This window comes from Sprattus sprattus (genome assembly GCF_963457725.1).
Source record: "Sprattus sprattus genome assembly, chromosome: 2".
In the NCBI taxonomy this organism is placed as follows: Eukaryota; Metazoa; Chordata; class Actinopteri; order Clupeiformes; family Clupeidae; genus Sprattus; species Sprattus sprattus.
The window spans coordinates 61,696,405-61,721,975 of record NC_137921.1 but is presented as its reverse complement, the minus strand read 5'-3'; the positions used below and the strand labels follow the sequence as shown (position 1 = coordinate 61,721,975).

The following is a 25,571-nucleotide window of genomic DNA, read 5'->3' as shown; positions in this document are numbered from 1 at the left end:
TTACCCGACAGCGCCCTCTGTAGGATGAAGTCAATAGTGCACGTTGGATGACAATTCTCCAGGGTTTGGTTTCCACATCGTGCTTGTTGCACGTCTGTCTCGAAATAATACTGTAATCCCATGTGATGGTAGCTCAAGGACAACATTCCTGATGTCAACTTTGTATTCACCCACAACTATTGCACATTACATTTTATAGAGCTAGATGAGAGAAATAACAAAGGATACAACAATTAAGATTGGATGACTAAATTACTGGAATAACAGCTTTAAATGCATCACCTTGTATATTCTGACCAAGACACCAACAAGTATAAAAAACATTTTAATACGTAAATGCAAAATATCAAATTTCAGACAAACATGAAGTCATTGCAGGTTTCCTTTCTAACGATCACATTATTCTCTCTAGGACACATCAATACAAACAGACAATTTATTTCCAAAAAATAAAAAAAAGCCTATTTAAAAACATTTAGCTTCCAAAGGGATCGACAGCAATTTCATGCTGTAAGCGGCAAGATGAATTAAAAAGGACCGTCACAAAAAACAAAGGACAATGGAATAACAACCAAAGAGAGAAAGAAAAGGGAAAGAAAGACAAAACATGTTACAAAAACAAACATGTATCTATGACACACATTTTAATAATAAATAAAATGCTTGTGGGCATTGAGTCTGGTCTGTGAAGCAAGAGGCACCACTGCCATCAAGCCTGCCAGTGTGGAGCGGTATTCCCCCTTGTGGCCAGCTCAGGCACTGCTTGTCTGCTCGCTCTTCACGCTAAACAGAGAGAAAAGACTTGTTAACGATGATAGACCACATGGTGCCACATTGAATTTGCATGGTTGCATTTCTGGCCCAGTGTTCATCTTGACTATATTTCCATGACAAGCAACAAAACGGACCTCATTTTTGCCATTGACCAGGTGATTGACCAAAGTTACATTTACATTTTATCACGCAGGTGGTACAAATCCATATTGAGTGGCCGAGAACAGGCTGAAGAGCTGAGAATTCATTGTTAAGACTATCTGTGCCATTGATGAGACCTTGAGTGAGAAATTGAAATGGTGGCACCTGCAGTTTTACCAGATATAGGGTGGCCTTTTACTGAGTATGAAATTGCTATTTCAGAGATGGAGAAATTTGTGAGGATCACGAATGAGGCAGCTGGGAAATGGCTCAGGGCGCCACGCTGCCAGGTACTGTTGCTTTGTATGAAAGGAATTCTGACGAATGACCCAACTTGTTGGGGTTCAAATGGGGCAAGACTAGCCTGGAGATGACCCATCTTAGCCACAGGATCCGGCAGTCAAGAACACCGCTCCAACAGTGTCAAAGTGGACTCCTCGAGAGCATGTACAAGGGGCATTACAGCCTAGGGTTATCATAGGGCAGGAACAGAGTGGAAGATCATGGTTTGGGTTAGGTGACAGTTGGAAGGCAGTTGGGGAAACAGCTTTGTCCGTGAGGAGGAAGAAGAGGAAACTAGATGACAGCAGCGACTTCTCAAGCAAAGCAAGGGCGATGGAGAAACTGGCATAATGCTTAGGAGGGAAATCAACTGGAGAGAATTATGGGATATGGATGCTAACCGCATTCAATTCATTGTTGGAGCCGCTTATGATGATGTCCTCCAAAGTCCACAGAAGTCCACAAACTATTTGAGGTTGACTTTTTGCCAGACGGTAAACTTTCAAAACACAGGGCATGTACAAACAGCATTGACAGATGGGGCATAGCGAAAGATTGGAGATTGCTGGATGATTCTGGAAGGTTGCTATAAGACCAGACACAGTGTTGTATTCACTTACAGTGTGAGTGCACTGTTTACTTCATTGAGCTGAAGATTCCCTTTGAAGCTGAAGCTCCAGTGGATAGGCGTTGAGGCTGTGGAGCTAAAAATCAACCACAACACTTCTGATTGATTTTTGTTTTCTAGCACTCTCACTCAAAGGAGCTTTAAAGGACTTGTCTGCTGCTGCTGAGAGAGAGCCCGTGGTTATGGCTGAGGCGCTCAGAGACTTATTGGGGAAGTGGATTATTCTGGATCACGTGAAGAAGCCAGTTGTAGCAAGATGTTTGGGTGCCTAAAGTGACCAGGGTTTGTATCAAGTGCCTACCCTTACCCTAACCCAGCCTTTTGGAAGTGCCTGTTGTTGTCCCTGGTATTTACATATGCCCTGTGCCATCGTGAGTATGGAGGGGGGTGGGTGTGGTTGGTGCAATTTAGTATATAGTAGTTAGACAAAAGCATGTCTGTTCCACATTGTTCCAAACTGAGGGAGGCCAGATGAGCTTCTGATTGGTGACCTAGACATGATGTGCAGCTCAGCACACATCAGCAGTAATCCCCTTAAACAAACACTACACAAACATTTTGCAATTGTGATGCACTCCAAAATGGCAGCATGTTTGGTTTGACATGACATGCATGGCATGAGGGAGTATTACGGCTGTGATGTCACGCACCTTTTCGTGTCAGTCTTCTCTGGGCTAGTCTCCTTAGCCTTCTCCTCCTCCTTCACCTCTGGAAGGACGACAGCAAAGAGCAAGGTTTTTAGGGGGGGGAGATCTTACTATTGCATATACACGTATAATCTTTATCCATGGTTGAAGTAAAGTAGTTTATGACAGGAACACGAGTGGGTGGGGAGTGATCTCAGACCCATGGGCAGGTGCCCTCTACAGGTGGTTTCCCAAACGGCAAGCATTGTCAGTACTCACCAACTTTCTTCTCCTCTGGCTCTTTCTTGTCCTCTTCCACACGGGGTCGCTTGATTCCTTTCTTGTGATTGGCCACATTCCTCCGGCCACCCTCCCCCTCGTCTTCAGAGTCGGAGAACTCCTCTTCACACGCTATCCTCTTATCAGAGGCCCGGACTGGAGGAAGAGCATTTCATTAATCTTCACAGTAAAGAAAAAAGTATGTTCTTCATCAGAAATGTCAGTAATATACACATATTCATTAAAAGACAAACCAATCACACCATTTTATCATAGTTAATCTTCTGCAATCCTATGGTATTTAAAGTGCCACAGTTAAATTAACAGTACCAATCTCATGTAAACAGCCATGAGCTTGAGATGCTAAGATGGTGTCTGCATTCTTACTGGACAGGCGCTTGTCTGGGTCCTCGGTGTCCTCATCCACGGCGTCGTCAGGGATGCTGTCCTCGGGGATGGCCTGCATCTGCACGCCCGGAGCGTGGGGCAGCATGCGCAGGTTCTCAAACAGACGCTGCCTGGGGGCCACACACAGATTAATTACGGCAGTCTACTTCACAGTCTTCCACTCTCACAGACCACAGACTCATTACAGCAGAGTCTACCTCAGTCTGCCTCTCTCACTCAACACAGTGCAATGAGGCCTAAACACCTGCCAGCTCGCTTTTACAGATACCAGGGAAGTTCATTTAACATACTTCCATCCACACGAAAGATCATCATAAATGGTGATTGACCAACCATAACAGTACAGTACTACTATTAGTATAGTATTACTAAAATAACTAAAACTAGCCTCAAATGGTCTTGTAGAGTGATAAAAGCCAATAGCAAAGTTTGAAGTATCTAACCTTGTAACCTCATCAAAGCCTAAAGTAGCCTAGGGTACCCACCAGAGAATGACAACTGCTGAAAGATGGATACATCTGAATAGAAATGCCATTTCCTTACTTGATTTTGTCCATGTACTCTTGGGTGTTCTGGTTAGTCATGTTGGATGGGCTGATGTGTAGCTTGAAGTCGGGGCCAAAGTACTCAAAGTAGTCATTGTATGGGAGCTCTGGAGACGGGGAGAGAGAGCAACACTGATCAGCAACGTACACCAGAAGAGTTTTCCATTTAGAATTTTTTTCTAAATGACAATGGTGAAAATACCAAAGAACTTTGAAGAAGAAAGAAAAAAAAACAACAGTATGTTTTTAGCGAAGAGATGCAGCCAGCCGTTCACCCAAGAGGATGAGAGTCTGTGTGTGTGTGAGTGTCTGAGCAAGCTTCTCCTCAGAGATCCCCATTCCATTAGGCAGGCAGGCAGGCAGGCTGTCTGACAGGCAGTGGTAATGAGCTCTCGCGCACACATTAATACTCTGCTACTCTGACACAGTGCTGACTGGGCGCCTTGTCAGACAGCGGGCTCTCCTGGCCATCCTTCACAGAGGAGCTCAACCCGTCCATTCTGTTACAGCTGACACAGAGAGGCTGCAGGCCACCCATACCGACCTCCGTCGCTGCTACCTTGAGAGTGGACATATTTATGATATTCCTTTTGTCATTTATTTATTTCCTTGCCATCTTATATGCAAAACCGCACCCTTTCCTAAATTTCCCTCGGAATTAATAAAGTATCCATCTATCTTTCTATCTCTCCTTCCTTATTACCTAACTTCAGAAATTAAAAGAAGGCCATGGATGAATTATTTTCCAGTTACATCATCGCAACAGATAACGCCGACATTTGGAACATCGGCCCTTGACTTGGTTACAGTCGACTTGGTTTAGCAGTTGATGGAAGTTAACTACTTGGCCTGCTATACTTTGCTTGTTGGTGCTCATATGTTGTACACTGCACTGCAATTAGAATTCTGAAGAACACGTAACATAAAATGTCGCAAACACACAACTTGAACTTTACTGATCTGTGGCACGGTTGTCTAGACTGAACCCAATGCATACAAACTCAGAACTTAAATAATGCTAGTGTAGTCTGTTTATGGATTACTATCACTAGATGTCTGTGTGGGGCACTTGGATGTAACTTTGTTGGTCGTTTCCTGAGAAAACATGGTCAAACGCAGACCATGGCTATAGGATACACTTGCCACCTGCAGGTTCAGATAGGGTATATTTCACTGGTAGGGAAAGATGCTCACCGTCAGGGATCTCGGTGTCCAGGGCGGTGGCAGTCTCGTAGGTCCAGCAGCGGGCCACGTTGCGGATGGTGTAGCCCCCTCCACCAAGCATGAGCAGTGGCAGGTTGAAGGACTTCATGTACTCCACACACTTGGCATGGCCTGCAGAAGAACAGCCACAAACCACTCCGCTTAGACACAGAAATCACAGACAATACTGCTGTCTGAAGTGCACCAAATGTCCAATCGGTCACCCACTGTGACCACAGTTTCAGGGAAAATGTTTCCATCTAAAGCAAAAGGAATGTTCTTGAGTTGGCCAAAATCGGTCTGCCTAAGGATTAGTGCTCAGGATTACACCTTATTTTGCTTCTCGTATCTTTTAATCTAGCTAATCAAAAACTAAAAGATAGTTCACTGCCTTGTGATAGTGGGACAGCAAGGAACAGAACCCGGCACAGAGAGATGAGAGATGGTTTGGTTGGGCTGTTGGTGAGTTTTCGAAGGGAAGCTGATATAAACAAGATTGGGATTGGTCACACTCATTTTCTCTGTAATAACTCAACAATGTTGCAATTACAGACATGACTGCCCAAAGTGATCAAGCTTATTGGAGAGTGGAGTGATAAACTATCCAAGAAATACTTAATGGTTGCTGGTTAAATTAAATCTGATCAACAGTTCAGAGAAATTAAGTTTTATACAAGGGGGACATGCATTTTCGCTGTAAGAAAGATCAATAACTACCACTTGACTGGATTGGCAACCGAGCAATTGCAAATTCTCATTTATATCTACTGCTGATGACCAGGGTTCCTACAGCTTAAAACAGGATTGATTAAGGGCCATTCAGAATAATAATATATATATATATTTTTTTAAACACACAACGTAATCATGATCCTCTACCACTACGCTATGAGCAATGGGTTGTGTAGCCAGTTTTCATTAAATCTGCGCTATCTTTAAACTGTAGGTTTAGGTGGATGGCTAGAGTCTAGATGACACACATTCCTGTCCCAAACATAACTGTTGTCGGATCCAGCTGAGGCAAAAATGCAAGGGGCATTAAAAGGTAAAGTACTTCTAGTAGTTATTAGTGTCATCTAGTGGTGAGGTGGCTGAATAGCAACCAGGTGAATACCCTTCCCATTACCAGCATCAAATGCAATAAGAATGCAAATTCCTATTCAAATTTCTTGCTTTCTATTAATATTTTAAAACACCGATTTGAGAGATTTTAAAGCCAATTAATTAATTTTCAATGAATGGATTTCATGCGTTTTAAGACTTTTAAAAATCAGTGGGAGCCCTGATTCTACTGTTGGCGTCATGTGTGCAATTACCACCTTTCTTCCTTCTAGTTGGCCAGAGTGATGAATGCACATGGATACATTGTCTTCACAGTCTAGGGACTTTTGTGGAAATGGACGCACTGGGGGCCAGAAATTGTCTCTCGAATTCTCTGGCTTTATGACATTAACACATTTTTAACATTTTTGTTGTTTTAACTGGTTGCCAGTCAACAAAATCAAACACATGAAAAAAATGATGGAGGGTCAGGCCAGGAAGACTTGCCCAAGTTAGCAAGAAAAGGGATTTTTAAGACATCTTATTCATTTTGTGTCCTACTTTGCCACCACTTTTGCATTGCACAAGTTACTGCTGACTTTTCTGCTTCCAGCCTTAATAAAGATCTGGAACAAAGCCTTAGAAGTAACGTGAAGGCGAGCACAGAGTGATGTGCCTGTGTGTGAGGAGGCCTCTTACCACGGATAGTCAGGTTGAAGCAGCCCAGCCTGTCTCCTGACAGGGAGTCAGCACCGCACTGCAGAACCACTGCACTGGGCTGATACATCTCCATCACCTTGGCCATTACCTGCACACACGCACACACACACACACACACACACACACACACACACGTACAAACACACCCATCAACGTGTGGCCATGAACATTCTCTGAACAGTCTTGCAAGTGCTATAATTCCAAAGAATTCAATTGTAAAGACACAGTAAAGGAAGGGCGAGAGAAAGAGAGAGAGAAAGAAAGGAAGACAGAAAAAGAGCGAGAGAAAGAAAGAAAGAAAGATAGATAGATAGAGAGAGAGAGAGCTAGCGCTGTGTAGTGGTCATAGGAAACTCACAGGTTTGAATATCTGCTCGTAAGACTCGTCATCGATCCCGTCCCTCAGGGGGAAGTTGACAGCATAGTATTTGCCTTTTCCCGCTCCAATATCCTAAAGACAAGAGCGCATATTAAGACAGAGAACGCACACCTACACTATTGATCCCAGTGAAGAATTCTTATCAAGGACAAACCCAGAATTAGCCACAAACTACATTCATAAAGTTGTGCACACAGACAGTATGGCCCACACCAAAGGTCACCTTACAGGTCAATAAAATTCACACTAGCAAGCTCAACAGCCAGGCATGATTGTTCAGTCTAAACAATGTGTTCTTGGAACTGCTGTGCGTAAGTCGGAATCCTATTTTCTCCTGAACTAAACTAACCCACCTCTAGTTTAATCTTACCCGGAGATCTCCTGTGCCAGGGAAATACTCTCCATACTTGTGGAAGGACACGGTCATGACTCGATCAGTGGTGTAGAAGGCCTCTTCCACGCCATCCCCATGATGGATGTCAATATCAATGTAGAGCACTCTTTGATGGTACCTAGGATTCAGAACAGAGCAATCAGTCTCATATTTCTTCATAAGACTAATTAAAAAAATAAGATAACTGACATAAAAAGGTTAGGAAGAGAACTGAGGTCCAAATAGGAGATGGAAAGAGACCCGTTCAGAGCCTTACTTCAGCAACTCCAGAATGGCGAGGACGATATCATTCACGTAGCAGAATCCTGATGCCTCCGACTTCTTGGCATGGTGGAGGCCGCCAGCCCAGTTCACGGCGATGTCGGTCTGCTGCCGGTTCAACTTCACCGCTCCAGCTATGCCACAGGGAGAGCAGAGAGAAGGTGTTGGCATCTCTTCACATGTGCATCGCTACTTCATGTGAAGTAAACACTGAGCAAAAGATCATTTTAAGTGTGGGCATAGTGAGCTTATCAGGCTTGAAGCCAAATCAACTAAGTTCCAGTTCTAAAAGCTACACTAAGTTTCAGTTCTAAAAGAATCGTCAAGTAACAAATAGCCATATGCTCTATACACAGTCTTTGACACCAGGCATGCCAAATTACCTAGCAGCTTATTTAATTTACAGGGACTAAATAATATTATCCCTTATGGTACAGTGAATTAGGCTACAGTGGTGAATTAATGAGTAACTATTGATCACCCCTTCAAACACAGAGAGAAAGCACAAACGCACTATTCGGGAGGATATGTGTCCGTTAAGTAACTGCCTCATTGGAGGTGAAATGTTTATGAGACTTTTGAATTATATGCGTGGAGACAAGCATGGGAGAATGCGTTATAAATTGGCTCCTTTCATGTATCTGTAATATGACAGACCAATCGAAAAGCTCGTAAAAGGAAGGTCAGGGTCCTGTTGAAAACTCCAACGGAACACAGCACAGATGGAAGGCTCTTTTATCAAGTTGCAGGCTTTTGACGCAAGTCAACAGTAAGATTTAGAGAAGTTGTCTACTACGCTGTGCTGTTGTCATGTGAGATCATCATTCATGTTCCTTCTTTATCAAAACAAGAAACAATAAAATCAAAATCCCAACAGGGACTCACCTGCTGAGCCCCCTGTGGAGAGCTGGCAGAACTCAAACAACCCATCAAACACTGGGCAGTCCTCCCCCACATTGACTGGAAGGAAGGAAGGAAAGAAAGAAAGAAAGAAAGAAAGAAAGAAAGAAAGAAAGAAAGAAAGAAAGAAAGAAAGAAAGAAAGAAAGAAAGAAAGAAAGAAAGAAAGAAAGAAAGAAAGAAAGAAAGAAAGAAAGAAAGAAAGAAAGAAAGAAAGAAAGAAAGAAAGAAAGAAAGAAAGAAAGAAAGAAAGAGAGAGAGAGAGAGAGAGAGAGAGAGAGAGAGAGAGAGAGAGAGAGAGAGAGAGAGAGAGAGGACAAGCAGCATGTTACCAAACAAGTGCGTTTTCCATGTAGATATACAACTCAGGTATGTTCAATTTGACTTAAATGTGGAGCTCCACTGGTCTGTGTGTCGGAGTTAAAGGGCCTTACAGCGTTGCATCTGCTTGCTGAACTCGGACATGTTGTCTGGACGAATGGACCGCAGGAACTTGATGTAGTCGTCACTGTGGTACTTTGTCATTTCTTCTGCAGTGGCTTTATGTGGCCTCTGTAGAGCAACAAATTCCAATAACAGTTAGAACACATTCTCAGTTCATTCACTGTAAGCTCTAAGCTTCTCTTAGTTTACTACTTTAATCAAACGGTCACTTAAACAAACCTCACTGCAAATACAGTTACAAAGGCCACTCTACAACAAACCTACCAACACAACTATTGGCTTAAATTGCTATTACTGAACTACCACTGAACATAGCAAAACTTCTGTCTGTCTGTATTAGGTGTGCTTGTCTATTTTCAGGAAAAACTGTGTATGTCAGGTCAGTGTTATGTAGTATGGTATATGTATACAATGTGTACAGTGGTTTGTACATCATAAGGTCCTAAATTAAGTGCACTTTTTACATGATATTTAGCTAGTGTATGTTATCTGTTGCACTGCATTCATGAAACAAAATTGTATTCCCCTGCATGTGTGATAAAATGCAGAAATAACCATAAAAGTGTCAGTGTTTTGGTGAGGGCAGCAAGTGATTAAGTAAACAAATTAATCAAGTAAATTGAGTTTTGGTCATACTGTTTAACAGTCACTTACATAAATCTCCATTTTTCTGTACAGTCCATAGTTCAAAAGCAGGTTGTGGGTCATGCGGATCCTGTGAGGTTTCATAGGGTGCCCTTGGCCATAATAATAGTTCCCAATATCACCTGTAAAGACAAACGCGTGAATTAAGATTGCAATGCATAACTCAACGATGTGTGGACAACATATTACATTACATTTTGAAAGAGAATTCCCACTAACAGCAACCATACATAGCCTACAATAGTTAGTGTTTAGGAATTGGAACATGCGCATTAGATGCCATCTGAGAAGCCCTATCCATCAGTACTTTTGGGCCTTGGCGGCAATGATGTTCAACTTCAAATAATTGGAAAATATGACACGTGACAATGACGATTTACTTTAATCTTCAATCTGATGCAGTCAAGAACTAATATAATCATATACAAACGTCAATGCTTATGATGCGCTCACGTTTAACTTGCAAGTTACCGAGCAAGCTAATGATAGAGCACAAAGCCTACAGTCCATACACGAGTGGTTGTTAGCATGCTATCATAGCTAACATAACGCAAGTGTTAGTCGGCTGGTGTGTAAAACTCATCGATTGCTTGCTAAGGTTCTGAGCAAAATAACAGCATACATAAAATGCACATGCAATATATCTCAATGTTCGATCAAAACGTGTCAAGCATCGCGTTAATGAGAGTGTGCAAGAAATCCATTCCCGTTAGATATGAACACATTCGTTTGCTAGCTCGTTCGCTAGCTAGCTGGCTTCAGCACCGTCTCAAACGCTCTGCAAACCAGACTACTGAATACCACCCCTCCGAAAGAAATAGACTGATATGGTACCTACCGTCATAATAGTAGCAGACCTTCTTTTTTGTACCAGTTGAAAGAGTGTAAGCCATGTTTGTCTACTTTTCGACACACCGTGCAAAAAAAGAACAACAGAACAGGCTCTGGCAGTCGGGCAATGTTGCAAAGAAAGAAATAGGGCAAAGTGGGTGGAGCATCATCACAGACTGTGTGTTTGTGAAGGGGCGGGGGGCTAAACATTTACAATAATGCATAGACAACAATGCAAACGTCTCAGAATATTTTACATTTTAGAATAGATGACTATATTAGAAAGACAGTAGAATATAAAAATACTTCATAGAGAGAGTAGCACATTGTTCGGGCCCTGTTTTATTTCCTTTTCTGAGCAGTCTCACCTTAATGCAAAACTACCATACTTATGCTGGCAAAGTTTCAGTTTGGCTTACTTTTAAATGCACCATTTGGAAACATCCACTAATGCAGCAACGGTTGTAAGAGGTGTATGATCCTTGCTTTTCAGTGTCCATTTTTGGATTAACAGCAGACCGTTGCTAATGAGATGCATGAGGACCATCCCATCACATCACAGGGTTTTGCCCAGACTGTCAGGCACAGTTCTTCTACCTGAGGTGATTAATGACTCATTTCTGCAAGCGTGCCCTTAGAGTTGGCCATTTCTTTTACAATTAACCAAACTTGCATTAACAATGATAGATTGGAGATCCGCACTGGACAGGAGAGCTTTTGGTGTGTGAAACAGGTTAATTACTTTCCTGTCTGCAGCGATTAATTAAAACTGTTTGCACTCATTCGCCTGCATGTGGTGTATAAGGCAACAAGACATGGCAAACACTTCAAGTCATTACTCCACTGATCAAGAGATAAAGTCATTACTCCACTGGTCAAGGGATAAAGTGTTTTCTATGCTTAAGTAAGATTGCAGTGCCTTTTTTAAAAGGTTTCCTGAGACACTTGATTTGACTCACAGTGTTTGAAGTAAGGATCATAGACTGCATATTGCATTATGTCACTTGCAGTTTTGTTATTTTATCACTGATATTTGGTTATTGGTGGTTTACATTAGCATTTTCAAACCTTTTTAATCACAAATAATGCACTCTTCATGTCCACTGTCTGATGAGAACCCTGGTAGCTATGTCCATACTGCATCATTGATAAATCCTACCACTACCTGTCCTACGTTAATCTCTACTTTTTCGTCAGTAAGATTCTTCAATTCTTGGGTTCGCTCAGCTCCACAAAGTGGAGTTCTTATTTAATGCATTGCAGCCCCCATTTATAGATGGTCTCATCTAACAGCACAGCGTGGAGTGCCATCATTCACTGAGATTACGCTGTCTACCACCTCTGCCCTGCGTCTCCAGGCCAACAGCATGCAGTGATGTAAGAGAATACTGCATGAAGCTGCAGTCAGTGCTTGCTATGTAAACTACATCAAAGCATGAAAAATACAACACTTGGAATTTCTTAGAAGCATATATTTACAATGACCTAAATATATGGTTGTGGTCTGTAAAAAAAACCATTACTAGGCAAGTGTGTTTTAAAGTTATTTTAATTAAATCCCTCCGTCACAGAATGAAACATTTATTATACAGTGGTATGTATTTTTAAATGTGAAGAATCAGTTACTTGTAGAATGAACATCAGGTTTTGTTTAAATAAAATAAAACACTTTCATTTTCTGTAAGCATATAAAAACAAACGGAAAAAAATAACTTAAGTGTGTTTGACCACTATATTGTACATATTAAATGCTTAGCTGATAAATCACATATCTTCTCTTATCAGGAATACAACATTTGTGTAAAATCCTTACACATCCACTCACATCAGGTTACAGAATGGATACAATCACTGGATGGCTATTGATTAAAAGTAAAGAGGTGCATAGTTCAAAGTTGAGGACATGCTCAAAATATAAGACACTTACACTACGAACTGCATTATTTTTAACTGAAAGAAATAGCACCTGCCAACTTTCACATGGGAAACATTGAATCTCCAACAACATTATCTGAGCATTGGTTCCTTAACAAGGTCCTCTTCATTACATACAAAATGAATGAGTGGACACACACTATTGTAATGCATCAGTTCCACATTCAGAGGTGCATTTGACCTCAACAATATAGATATTTATGGTATGTAGAATGGTGCTTATATTTGAATATAGAAAGTGTTGAATCCCTCCGTATGGTTATATGGCCATTTAACAAATAATCTCAAAGTCTTTAGTTAATGCTGGAGTCCATACAGGTTAGCAGAAAACATATTGATGACAGTTGGCAACTTTAGAGCTTGCACCAACAGGAACAACCAAACATTTTAACACACATTTCAAAAATCTTTTCTTTTTTTTTCCATTGGCTTACTTTTACAGACAAAAACATGTAGTCCATTACATATTTGGTCACAATTTTTGTTTGCCTTAAGTTTCAAATTCAAGAAAAGTGCTTTGTTCATTTCTGAGTGGCAGTGCTTCCAACAGGGAGTGTCCTCAGGGCCAGTTGAAAGTCCTGCCTATGATCTGGTAAAACTTCTGATTGAAGGGGTGGAAGAACTTCCTTAGTTTGGCCACCACCGCGGGGTCCACCTCCGGGTGAGTGCGTCCCTTGCTGCCTGCCAGGCACTTACTGAAGACAATGTTGAAGCGCAGGCAGTAGAATCCACGAGTAGCGTTGAAGTACAGGTTGTACTGGCTGATGCGGGAGGGCAGGTTGAGGAAGCGCTCCACCAGCTGCAGCTCTGGAAGAGGGTCCGTGATCAGCCGGTCCCCGTCCACAATGTGGAACTGCTCCACAGGGAAGTACTTCAGCCAGCGCTCCAGGTGCTTTGTGTAGATGCTGGTCCGCACGGCTTTGTACTTGGTGTTCACCTCGCAGGTGTTGGTGTCCATGGCCAGCTTCTCAAACTTGTGGTAAGTCTTGTTCTTGCGCTCCTTGCCCTCCAGCACCTGTGTGTAGTCAGACACGGCACGCGTGGTGGGCTCCCGCACGATGATCAGCAGCTTGATGGAGGAGTTCATCTTGAAGATGCGCTCAGGGACCTCCTCGGTGATGAAATAGGCTGGGCTCTTCTCAATGGTGATCTGGTGGGGGAAGGAAAAGGGCATCTTCCCCCGGTACCAGTCAATGCCGCGGGCGTAGTTCTGGTCGTTGTCGAAGAAGTGGATCTCCTGGGAGGCCTTGACCACCGCCGGGTGCAGGTTGAGCATTTCCAGCAGGGCCCGGGTGCCTCCCTTGCGCACCCCAATGATGATGGCTCTGGGTAGCTGCTGCACCAGGTTATGCAGGCGGATCTGCTCCTTGGTGGCATTGCCTTTGCGGAGCTCATGGAGCAGACTGCGCTTGTACTGTAGGGTCCTTAGGGAGATCTGATCTGCAAGGCCAGACGGGGCCAGTCTATTCTCGATGGGGCAAATTGGCTGTAGCCTACAGAGAAGTTTGAAAGACAGAAATGTGTTAATATGTGAAATAGAACTCATACAAACCATACATATCAGCAGGAATTGTAAAATGTCTGCTATGTTCATTGACTACAAACTAGTATCTTAATTGTCAGATCAATTTAAAATGAATAATTCATCAAGCATATATTACTGCTGACACGTGAATCATTCCTGCATGCTTTGCACATGCCATTTAAAATGTTGACTTAGCATTCTCAAGGCATCACATGTTCGGTAGTATCACTGACCTATCCAAGGTCCCAACCCTGGCCACTAGATAGAGGAGACTCCCAATAGCAAGGCTGCCCAGCACGAAGAGTTTCTGTCTAAGCAACACCTGCTGTTTGAATAGCATGGCCCTCCATCAATCTTCAGGACTGCGTCTTCAGCCTGGGGGAGAGCAGAGCACATAAACCACTAATCACTCGGAGGCAAGGAGACAGCGTAATGTTTATTAACGCACACTCAATCAAGTCTTACAAGTGATTAAGCCACACGGGCGCGGGAGCTGCAAAGTGCTGCAGAGGCATTAGAGCACGGGCTTCTCTAACTTCCTCCCTCCATTTATTTACCATCCACTTTATTTATTTCATTCTTCACACCAGCTCAGGGAGCTGAGTTGATGGAAAGAGTGGTGTTCCATTTCCCCAGGGGGGGCTCTTGATGGCATCATTCTCATTTAGTCAAGATCCAATCTGGAAGACACAACTTAGAACTCGGCTCCACATTTTTTTTTTTTAATCTATACAAAAAGAACAGTCTGCCAAAGTTTATGTGCCAATTTGGACACAGCTGAGGTCCATTATTATTATTCCCCCCCTGTGAATATTGAACTATTCACAACATCATAGGGATAATTTAGCATTTAGCCATATCTCAGGAGAAGGAGCAATATAACAGAGTCCATTATTTTGTTGTTGAGGACATGTTGCATTTGTTTGCTTCGCTGAATTAGTAATGCCCAAAACAAACCATTTAGGAAATGAGAACTTAATGGCAGTAGTAATTGTATTATCCCATTAGTTCACATCAGCCCTCACATTAGTGCCATGAGAGAATGAGGAGCCGCTACGTTCTGACACCAGACACAAACTGCTCCTTGACATGCCACTGTTTGTCTTTGGAGAAAATCACCTCTCTGTGAGAGGCTTTGCCCGAACAACGGAGGATTTTGTCCTTGATACGTACATTCAAGCAGCTGTTTCATTTCAATTAAGTGTTTTAGAAATTCAATTAAAATAACACCATAGCTGCACCAAGTCACACACACACACATCAAGTGTGGTGTGCCCTTGACTTGCAGCACGATGCTCTCCCTGGATTGTTCAGAGGCGACTGTGTTGTTGCTCACCCAGTCTGATCATTATGGATGATTTGCTAAAGCAGGCCTTCCTCCCTGGCCATTTACATGCAGGGGATGATTACTATGTGTGGCATGTCCATGACTCCACTGACCTTCTGCATGAAACATGGGAAGCACATATTGTAGATCAGCCAAGAGGTGGCAGTGTTTCATTATTTAAAAAGCACTCTTGGCGCATCTTCCCCTAGACACTGCATATAGTGATTTAATATAGCTCTCTAGCATCTAAACTAATAAATAAAGAAACAAATACATGTATGTATACATACATATGTATAAGCCAAGAGCCAAAGCCTTTCGCAGTCTTGCCACCTATACATAATCATGTATAAAACACAATCTATTAAAGAGTTAGAGTTATAGTATTGAATCAGTTTTTAGATATTCACAGACATCTAAACACACAAACACACCCTAATGAATAATCCCAGTAGACTTGTGAAAGTGAATAATAAGTCAAGGCAATGACCATTGGACTATCTCATGAAAGACAGCTATGGCCAGCAGAATGCTACATTTTCCATCTTGATGCAGAAATAAATCTCCCTGTCCTTCACTTTAAGAGCACTGAATTGTTTTCTTCTTGATGCTCTAGCCAAAGACCATTCCATTACTCTCACATCATGATCTCTTCAAATGGGATTTTTTAATAACCCAATAAAACTAAATTCATTTCAAACACAAAATGGGCACGGCTAACATAATTTATTTTAGTCCTGTGAAAAGGGGTTCTTGACTTGGCTTGTAACCCAGAAAAATAAAGAACATTGTTTTTACAGTGGCTATTGAGACAAAACTATGAAAGCCATTTCAGTTTTATCAGTGCCCCGTAACAACAAGGGAAAATAAACCCATTTACCCAATAACAATTCCTCGGTTGCTATTTCCCATTTAGCAATGACATGTTTTTTATTACAAGAAGCATCTCTGTATGGCTGGGTAGTCATTTAGAGACCTTTAGAAAGTGCTTTTCAAAGAGCTCTGACATTATTTCCCTGCACCCACAACGGGTTGGTGCACAGTTTCCCAAGAAGAGCAAAGGCTATGGATGAACTGTCATGGTGTTCGGTCGAGGAAGATCAGCGGGAGAGAACTTTGAGCTATGGACGCTAACGGCATTAAATTAATTGTTGGAGCCACCTATTGTTTCCTCCCAACTCAGCAGGATTAGTCAGTGAGAGGGTGAAGACGGAAGCTGCAAGTTGTGTATGGGTGTTGGCTCATTAAAACATATTCTGTCTGTGTGTAAAACCAGCCTGACCCAGGGTTGCTACACGTGGGTACACGTACACGTTGCTACATCATCTACATGTTTGTTTGTGAATAAACGAGTTGAGATCAACTCTTTATCAGTTAATGACAGGGACAGTGGAACTTCTTTTGTGTGAGGGGACACCAGGCACGTGCAAACAGCACTAGCAAATGGGGAAAAGTGTGATATTGGAGGTAACTGGATGATGTTGGAAGACAACTTCAAATTCCACCGTGCATTGTTGTGACTGCTATGAGACAGGTCAAGGTGCTGTATTCTGACTGTGAGCACATTGTTTACTTTATTTTGTTCACGATTCCCTTAGAAGATGCAATAGAGAGAAGCCTGTGAAAGGAGGTTGTTTAAACAAGGTTGTCGAGCACTTGCAAGACCAGTGGAGAAAGGTGCTTTTTTTATAGCTTAAAAAACACTTCTTTTTTGGAGGACCGTCACTCAAAGGAGCTTTAAAGGAGTTGTCTGAGGCGGCTGAAAAAGCAAGCCTTGTCTTGTCAAGGTGTATCTTGAGTCCGTTGTTGTCTCGGGTATTAGCATGTTTACTCACCCATCATGATAATGAGTCTGGGGCGGCAGATACCACTTTCTGGGCCTAATTCAACAAACACTGATGAAGCAGGTTGCATGTTTGAAAGCCCCAGTGAAATGCTTGCAAAGGTAGCCTTGCAGTTTTTGTTGTATCCTTCTGCTAAGAGTCTATGTTTGGGCAGTCATGTTGTACTGTGAACGTGGGCCTTTACGGATCCCTGGTACAAGATGCGGTGTGTGTCCCAGCTGTCACCTGCCAGTTGTGCGTTAGGAGCACTTAGGTTGGGCTATTGGTTCGGTCCGGTTTTTAGATGCGTCCGGCATCTCTATAAGAGGGTATGTCCGTCCGTCTGTCGGTCGGTCGGTCGGTCGGTCGGTCGGTCTGTCTGAAACGCATTCTTTCAATTGTAATTCCCTCCTGTGTCCACAAGGTGGCAGAGTTGAGTTGACGCATCTTGTTGTCCGCTCGGACTTGTTGGGTATAAGTACTTGCATGTGACATTGAGAGGATTGGCTGCTGTAGGAAGTCTCCAACCAATAGCAAGTCTTGCATATAAGTTAAAAAAAAACACAGGCATGAACATCATCTTAATCCATAAATGGAAGTTTTCAGGACATAGCTCTCTGCCACAACTTTGAGTTTCTTCTCCAGTGCTGTAATCCCCTGTCGCACCACAGTATGTAAGGTAAAAACGATTGACAGAGCCTTCACTTTAAATCAATGCAGAGGAAGACAGCCAATTAAATATATTCCTAGACACTCTCTCTGTGCTCTCCGTCTGCAACTGGGGATATTTTGAGCACTTTCAAATGTGTCCACTGACAGCCTCCCCGTCCTGTAGTAATATCAGTGTACACTACCTTTATTTTCAAGTGTATTTGGTTGAAAAGCGGTTGAAGTAGAAGTTATGTGTCTGTTTTATCTAAAAATAGGACGGACACTTACCTAAAATATGGCCTTCAACTAACGAGCAAAAATATCAAATGACATTGACAAAAATGTAGCATTTTCTCTTAAAGGCCATACAATGCCAGGGCTGGAGGGTGAATTTGCCCATCAATATATGTAATCAACCCCACTTATGTCTACACAACCAAACAGAACTGGGTCTGCAATGATGAAATCAGGGTTCTTTTGTGATATCTATATTGTAGTGGAGTCATCGTGATTATGTTAAAGTACATAAGAACAAGCACTACAGTTAACTCATGAGCTTCTGCGAAATGGGAATGTGTAGACCATGATGCTTTAATTGGTGCATTTAAAACTTCACTGTCAAAAATACAATTCCACAGACATACTAGATTATTCATGCCATACCCAAAAGCCATCTGAAAAAAATAATATTTTTCTGTGTTTTCCATTCACTTAATGTTACCTATTGTGATGACTTAAAAATGTTTAGCCTGACATTGTCATACTCATAATTCTAGTCAGAATATGAGTCTGATAGTGCTCCATTGGGCTGTGATTATGGGGCGTGTTTCAAGCGCACCAGGGAAAAAAATGTCTCTTCGCTACATTGGATATACCTACAACCAATCAGAGCATTAACCATCGGGCCAGCTGATGAATTAAACTTTTACCGGATTCAGATTCTACACATCTCAGCTCTCCAGCGGCAGCCATGTTTGTTGAAAACGAATTCCACCCAAGCGCTCTTTGGTGACGTAGTTGATGACGCTACTGTTGATCATCTGTCCATCATCGTATAAAGCCCGCCCTGACAATTTAATTGGTCTGAACAGCTTCTATTCGGGCATAGTTTCGCCCCAACGGAGCAATGCCAGATCGAACTTCCCGACCTCAAATGTTATTGGGCAGTTTTGTGCAAAAGTGCAAAGATTGATATCATTGATGTCTACCTGCTTTTCAAATTAAGCAATTGTTGGATTCACTGAGTTTCTTCAGTGAGTGTTTTTTTCATTGCTAGTTATATTATGTGCCCCTTACTTACATTATTGAGTCATGATTTTATTCAGATGAACAAGTTGTTTGAATAGTTTATCTTGATAATTTTAGTTTTGAACACTCTAGTTAAGTGTACTCAAAAAAGGTCTCGACATAGGCTGCCTTATTTGTTAAAGTTAAACCAGCAGATTCTGTTCCAGTGTAGTGGGCGACCTCTAACTGTAAAGCGCTGAGCTGGTTTGAATGACTCTTCATTGTGCTGTTCTCTTTCCTCACTAGTGGTTCCAGGCCATCGTACACTGAATATAGCCACTCAAACATTTCCCTCAAGGTGTTAGAATCACCTTTCCTGGTTGGTGATGTCCTAGCACATCAGTTTTGCTGAGATGAGAGAAACACCTCAGGGTGTGTCTATGAAGTCAAAATCTAGTATGCCTGGCAAAGAACAAAAAAAATCAGATAAATCCAACAATACCTGAAATATTCGAGAACGGAATTATGGGAATAGATTTGGAGTCAAGATTTAAAAATGCATCATTACAAAGTTTTCGTCGAACCATCCCTTGCATTTTATGTCAATGTGCAGTTTAAAAAGACTACAGGCATTAACATGAATACAGAGAAGTCTTTGTGAAATTAATCTGACAGATTCTCCTGGCAGTCTCACATCAAAGAATGGATATCCAGAATAACTCATTTGAATATTTTAGTTCTCAACAGCTGCAGAATTCGTTTTCACTGTTTTAGCAGATGAACCTACATGTCTGAATGAGTTGTCACCCATCACAGGCATACTCTACAATAAGCTTCAGTGATCTGCTATGATCATTGCATCAAACAGAGAAATGCATCTTCATTGTTTTAATTAATAAATGTATTCTGTAGACAAACCAAAAAGCCAAGGTGTCTGACATGGAAGATTGTTAATGCACACGTTGGAAGAGTACATCAGTGGAAAACTAAATCACAATAGAATTAGTAGTAAGAGCCACGGCATTTCCCAGTGTCAACACTACATACAATATCTATTGCCTGTACAACTGGAGAGGCGTTCGATTACAGTTGCAATAGGCAGTATGACCTTTACAAATAAAACGTGGAAAGTCACAATCTAATTAATGTTTTTTTCAAAAGCAATTGCATCTCCCCACAGTAATTGCTATCTTGTGAAAGAGTGCACAAATAATCAAAATAATCAACCCTGCCTTTGTGCCTGAAAAAAATCATGAATTTTGCAGCATTACTGGCCATGTACTTTGTTAATGTTTTATCATTTAATCCCATAGTTTGAATATCTTGTAAATTAAACATTTCTTCCTAAAGGCAACACTGTCTATCGTAGATTAAATCAGGTTCAAAAAGTTCCCTGAGGTTCAATGGTTAGGTAGGATGTGTGGAACACAATGCAACTTTTCTAATCCCCACGGCATCACAGGTTTATAAATAGACTGGTGTTTAAATATGATTCAATGAGATTTGCATATGATAATTATCACTGATACCACAATACATCTTGTATACTCATTACAGTACATGCAGTCCTCCACTAATTTCTGTTGCTGTGACTCTCAGTGCATCGAGCTGTAGTCACGGAGTGTAAAAATAGATCAGCGCTGTTGGCTGGGGCTGGAGCTGGAGCTGCGGCGTGATGAACGCAGCCTGCATGCGAGAGCTCCTTCGCAGTGGCCCACAGCTCCAGCGGTCCCCTGAGGGGCCTGAGGGGACACCCTGAACTGGAGCGCTCAGACCTGGCACAGACAGCTGGGGCCCAGGGACACACACTAAGACTGTCGCACTGTCATCCCATAGCTCAGGGATGATCCATTACAGAGGAAAAGAAAGAAAGGAAAAAACACAAGAACTTGAGCACTGTCTGGAAGAGGCGGTCATACGCAGCCAGATACATTCATTCACCGCATTTGTTCTAGAATGATGCAGAAGATGCATCTGAATGCCTTTCACATGCCTCCTTATCTGTGTTGGAGGATGGCACAGGAGCATGAATCACAAAAACTAAAACCGGCAGCCCTGAAGTGCACCTGATGATTTATATTTATATTTAATTATTTTGCTGCATTTGCACCTCAGGAATGAACTTCAGAGCTGTTTTTGTGTGTGTGTTAGGATGTTGCAGACCACACATTTTTTTTTATTTCTGTATGCTGTAGTATAACACTGTAATGTTGCTTTCAAGCTCAGGATGAATCAGCCCATTTCTATGGTGGGAGAGGGACGTTGAGGGTGTCGAAATGGGCCACAAACGGAGCCCAATATTTTCTTCTCTGCCACTGACTGTTCAAAGCCACCAGACTCTGGGCTGATTGCAATCTTAATACCTTCCAAATCACCCCACATCTCACCTGCCCATGCATTGGCACTTGTACTTTGCTGTGTGTAGCCACAAATCAGAGCAGCAGGGCATAGTCCACTGGAACATTAGCATGAAAGCATTCCTCTGCGGCTCCTTCAGAAAAAGCTAGGTGTCGAAATGACTGTTTTCCCTGAAAGAGTGAATTTATGTTTGCCGTTAAAGAACATGTGTGACAGGGGCAATTGGCTTTGTTGAAAGCCATATGAGAAAGTGGTCTAAAAGATACAAACTCTACTTGGCTAGTCTCACTGTCAACACCACTCAACCTCTTTTGGATCATTTCCATAACAGAATTTTGATGGCGCATTTGCTTTATAGTATTTTCCTTTTTAATATGACAACTACTAAATGCTGTGAAGTTTATAGGAGCTGACTGCCTGTCTGTGGCAGACTACCCCTGCAATCTTCCATCATGTCAGCAGAGGACAATAAACTGCATTACAGATATGAAAAAGACCCAAAGAATCCGAGTAATTAATAACTACAATCAATACTACTACTGATACTACTATTACTAGTAGTACTACTAACGAGAAGAGGAAGAAGAAGAAAATGATCATTGCAAAGGCAATTTTTTTTTTGGTCTCAATTTTCTTTTATTGGTTCCTTGTGAACGCTGTGCCCCCCCCCCCCCCAACCCTGGCCACATCCATTTGCTGATATTACACCTACATTATTTATTGCCGTCTCTGGCCGCTCCTTTGTCCAGGCATCATCTGAGTGTGGATCCACAGCTGCTGCCAGTAGCCTGTTCAGCCTCCTTCCCAACAAACCCTGCATCTACCTGAGAGCTGTCTAATGCTAGAGAGTTTCATGACCTTCTCATGATATCCTGTGTTCAGACAGATATTGTGAATTATGGGTGATTTTTTTTTATGTCTCTCGTCCTTGCTGATTTCTGTCCCTATTTGTGTGCGCTATTAAAAGCATGTTACAGTCTGAACATCAGACAAGCTAGCCAGACTTTGCAGACAGCTAGGTATCTTTTGTAGTATGCACAGAGAATTTGGCACACAGAGGTTTTCTGATCAAAGGGAAGCCCGTTGCTTTGTTTTTGGAGATGATCTCTGGGGACTTTTCATTACAGACACAACTAAGCAAAGCCCATTTTAATGCACTCCTTTTCCACATGCAGCTGTCTAGTTTGTGTGGCTGTTTCTGTTTATTATAATATGCTGTCATTCTGAACCATGCCGACCTCGGAGCTTTAAAGTCAAGCTCAATTAGTCCAGCTGAGCTCTCTATGAACGCCAGTTCTCCCTTCCAGCCTCAAATTAGCTGTCAACCGACCCGTATTACAGCTAGGCAAATTGAACACACAGAAAACCTGCACACACAAAACACACACACACACACACACACACACACACACACACACACACACACACACACACACATATACGTACACACACTCTTACACACACACACACACACACACACACACACACACACACACACACACACACACACACACACACACACACAAGCATGGTCACACACATACTGCACAAAGAGCTGACATGTGGAAGGAAACAAAGCACTGAGCACAATAATAAACAGCATGCCTGCACTGAACTCAAAAGACAATATCTGCTTTACTGCTGACTGCAGTGCGACCTTGAGGCTACAAATAAGATGAAGCTGCGATGCAATAAACTCACAGGCCAGAGAGGAGAGACAGACAGAAAGAGAGAGAGAGCGAGAGAGAGAGAGATAGAGAGAGAGAGGGAATGGGAGAGAGAGAGAGAGAGAGAGAGAGAGAAAGAGAGAGAGAGAGGGAGAGGGAATGGGACGGAGAGAGAGAGAGAGAGAGAGGGAATGGGAGAGAGAGAGAGAAAGCGTGAGAGAGGGAGAGGGAATGGGACGGAGAGAGAGAGAGAGAGAGAGAGTGAGATAGAGAGAGACAGAAAGCGAGCCATCCTCCAGGCAAATGAAAACTGCACAGGCTCTCCTAATGCAATGTATTCCTGCACACAGCACCCCTCCACCCTACAGTGTTATATGGGCAGTACAGCCTACAGGCAGCATTGTAACCTCACGCCAATACACAAACACATGTATAATGTAGAAAGTCAGTGGATGTATTGTTGAGGTTTATCTACGTCAGAGTGCACATATATAAAGGCTCTGCTGGAGACATATTTATGTGATTACATGGCTGCTCTCTGTAGCCGACTGTAATTGCTTGAACATAAATCCAAACACTGCGATACCTCAAGAGAGCCACCTTTAATTAAGCAAATCAAATGTCAAAAACATGCCTGCTTCTGGTTGATGCGGTCAACCTGTCATCTTGTTGGCAGCCATGTTGTTTTTTCGCGGCTGCCCTGTCTCCTCTCAGCACAACACAGCCTGCATCATTACGGCCACTGACAGCTAACTTGATTAAGCAGTAGGGCTGGGGGTAAACGATTATTTTCAAAACGATTAATCTGGCGATTATTTTATCGAATAGTCGACTAATCTAACGACTAATTGGACGATTAGTCTAACGATTATTTTTCTGTTGCTCGATTAAAACCATAATGTATCTCAAATAAATACCCCAAAAAATCTTAATAATATACTTTAATGAGCACCGTTTTGCACAGCAAAAGTCCAACAATGCATTTCATGTTTATCTAGAGTTCACAGTAAAAATGTTTGGTACTCAAATGAGCCCTATCACATTTGGATGTGGTGCTCATTAATTTAAATGTTTTCAGTGCTTATAAAAACATTCATTCATTGATGAGCACTGCGCACCACCTTATGTGCAGCCCTGTCCTGGACATTGCTTGGCTGCATTAGTTGACATTGGCGATCTAACGTGGTGGTGAATCATGATTCATACTACAAGCTGGCCAACGTTAGTCTAATGTTATGTGTTTGACTCGTAAATGACCACAGCATGAGTTAGCTCTCTGTGCCGTTTGTTGGTGCTTGGTTGGCGTGTTCTGCAGCCGTAAGTTAACGTTTACCAAACTGACACAGCTGTCTAGCCGCTGCCGCTATAGTAGCTAGCTAAGGTAACTACTAGCAACCAAGCACGAACAAACTGCACGGAGAGCTAAGAAGATAGTTAGCTAGCACCACCGAAGTGCGCAGAGCTCAAGCTACACAACACACTGAACAAACGTTAAATACGAGACAATAGGGTGCGTTTGAGAATGGAGATAGAAACGCACCCCATTGTCTCTCGTGAAGGGGACAATAAGTAAGGTTGGTTACATTAATTTAACGTTTGTTCAGTGTGTTGTGTAGCTTGAGCTCTGCGCACTTCGGTGGTGCTAGCAAACTATAGCTCTCCGTGCAGTGTGTTCGTGCTTGGTTGCTAGTAGTTAACGTTAGCTAGCTACTAGTGTGTCAGTTTAGTTAACGTTAACTTACGGCTGCAGAACACGGCAACTAAGCATGAACAAACGGCACAGAGAGCTAAGTCATGGTGTTGGTCAGCTTATAGTATGTATCATGATTCACTACGTTAGATCGCCAATATCAACTAATGGCGCCAAGCAATTCCCTGGGTTTCTGCTCTCTCAGTCCTTGCGCAATGTTTGTTTCTGTTTGGGTCAACCACGTGTATGTGGCGAAGCGTCGACGTAAAAATATGGCGTCGACGTAATTTTGAAATCGACGCGTCGACGTCATTGACGCATCGCTACAGCACTATTAAGCAGGCAGGCCTGTTTTTACCTTTCCGGTTAAGTGCACTAATGGGACTTGTGAGAGCGGGACACGTGACGTGGCGGTGGTGCTGCAGCGCCTCTCGGCCCACGCACAGGGGGGAACCTGAGCCACATCAGGCAGAAACACCTGCTGTGTGCCGGCGCTCCAGAGCAGCTGTGCTCCCCGCCTAACAGCTGCAGACTCCTCCCTCCCTCCTCCAGCGGCCCAGTCTGCTGTCCTAACAATCAAACCCTCTGCACCGATGCACCCTCGTACCCCCAACACACACACACACACACACACACACACACACACACACACACACACACACACACACACACACACACACACTGACAGCCTCCACAGCACAGCGTCAACCACCTTGTCTCTCTCCACTAGAGTGCTGGAGGTGGTGGCGATGGTGCTGGTGCTGGTGGAGGGGGGTGCTGGGCAGGAGCTGTGTGTTTGATGACGTGCAGGCTGGGCTGCTGTGCGCGGTGAAGCGCCGCCTGGGCTGGCGCGCTGGGAAGCCAACAG

The 25,571-nt window shown here is 42.7% G+C and overlaps 2 protein-coding genes across 2 annotated transcripts in view; both read right to left on the bottom strand.

Moving 5' to 3' along the window:
• Positions 1-309: 309 nt before the first annotated feature.
• On the bottom strand, positions 310-10,638 carry LOC308380273 (histone deacetylase 2). The gene is made up of 14 exons (XM_080857555.1): positions 10,508-10,638; positions 9,679-9,791; positions 9,015-9,132; positions 8,567-8,641; positions 7,677-7,815; positions 7,397-7,538; positions 7,006-7,098; positions 6,627-6,735; positions 4,878-5,018; positions 3,682-3,790; positions 3,118-3,248; positions 2,731-2,886; positions 2,476-2,533; positions 310-783 (listed from the first exon to the last, which is right to left on the bottom strand). Exons 1-14 carry the CDS (start codon positions 10,560-10,562, stop codon positions 753-755), a joined length of 1,470 nt encoding a protein of 489 aa, XP_080713681.1. The 5' UTR covers positions 10,563-10,638; the 3' UTR covers positions 310-752.
• Positions 10,639-12,994: 2,356 nt separating this feature from the next.
• The window catches only part of LOC308361130 (heparan sulfate glucosamine 3-O-sulfotransferase 5), a gene marked incomplete at its 3' end in the record, with an annotated part of 51,044 nt that continues 38,467 nt past the window's right edge, over positions 12,995-25,571 (bottom strand). The window contains exons 2-3 of the mRNA XM_080833393.1: positions 14,194-14,335; positions 12,995-13,928 (exon numbers count right to left, since the gene is read on the bottom strand). Of these exons, the coding sequence (XP_080689519.1) occupies positions 12,995-13,928; positions 14,194-14,300 (1,041 nt within the window). The 5' untranslated portion in view covers positions 14,301-14,335. The remainder of the gene's footprint in view (positions 13,929-14,193; positions 14,336-25,571) is intronic.

Coding starts and splice junctions, on each gene's coding strand:
- LOC308380273 (XM_080857555.1), bottom strand. CDS start 10,562: ATGGCTTACACTCTTTCAACTGGTACAAAAAAGAAGGTCTGCTACTAT. Junction 8,642..9,014: donor CAGCAAGCAGATGCAACGCT/GTAAGGCCCTTT, acceptor CCTTCCTTCCAG/TCAATGTGGGGGAGGACTGC. Junction 5,019..6,626: donor CTTCAACCTGACTATCCGTG/GTAAGAGGCCTC, acceptor GTTCTTCTGCAG/GCCATGCCAAGTGTGTGGAG.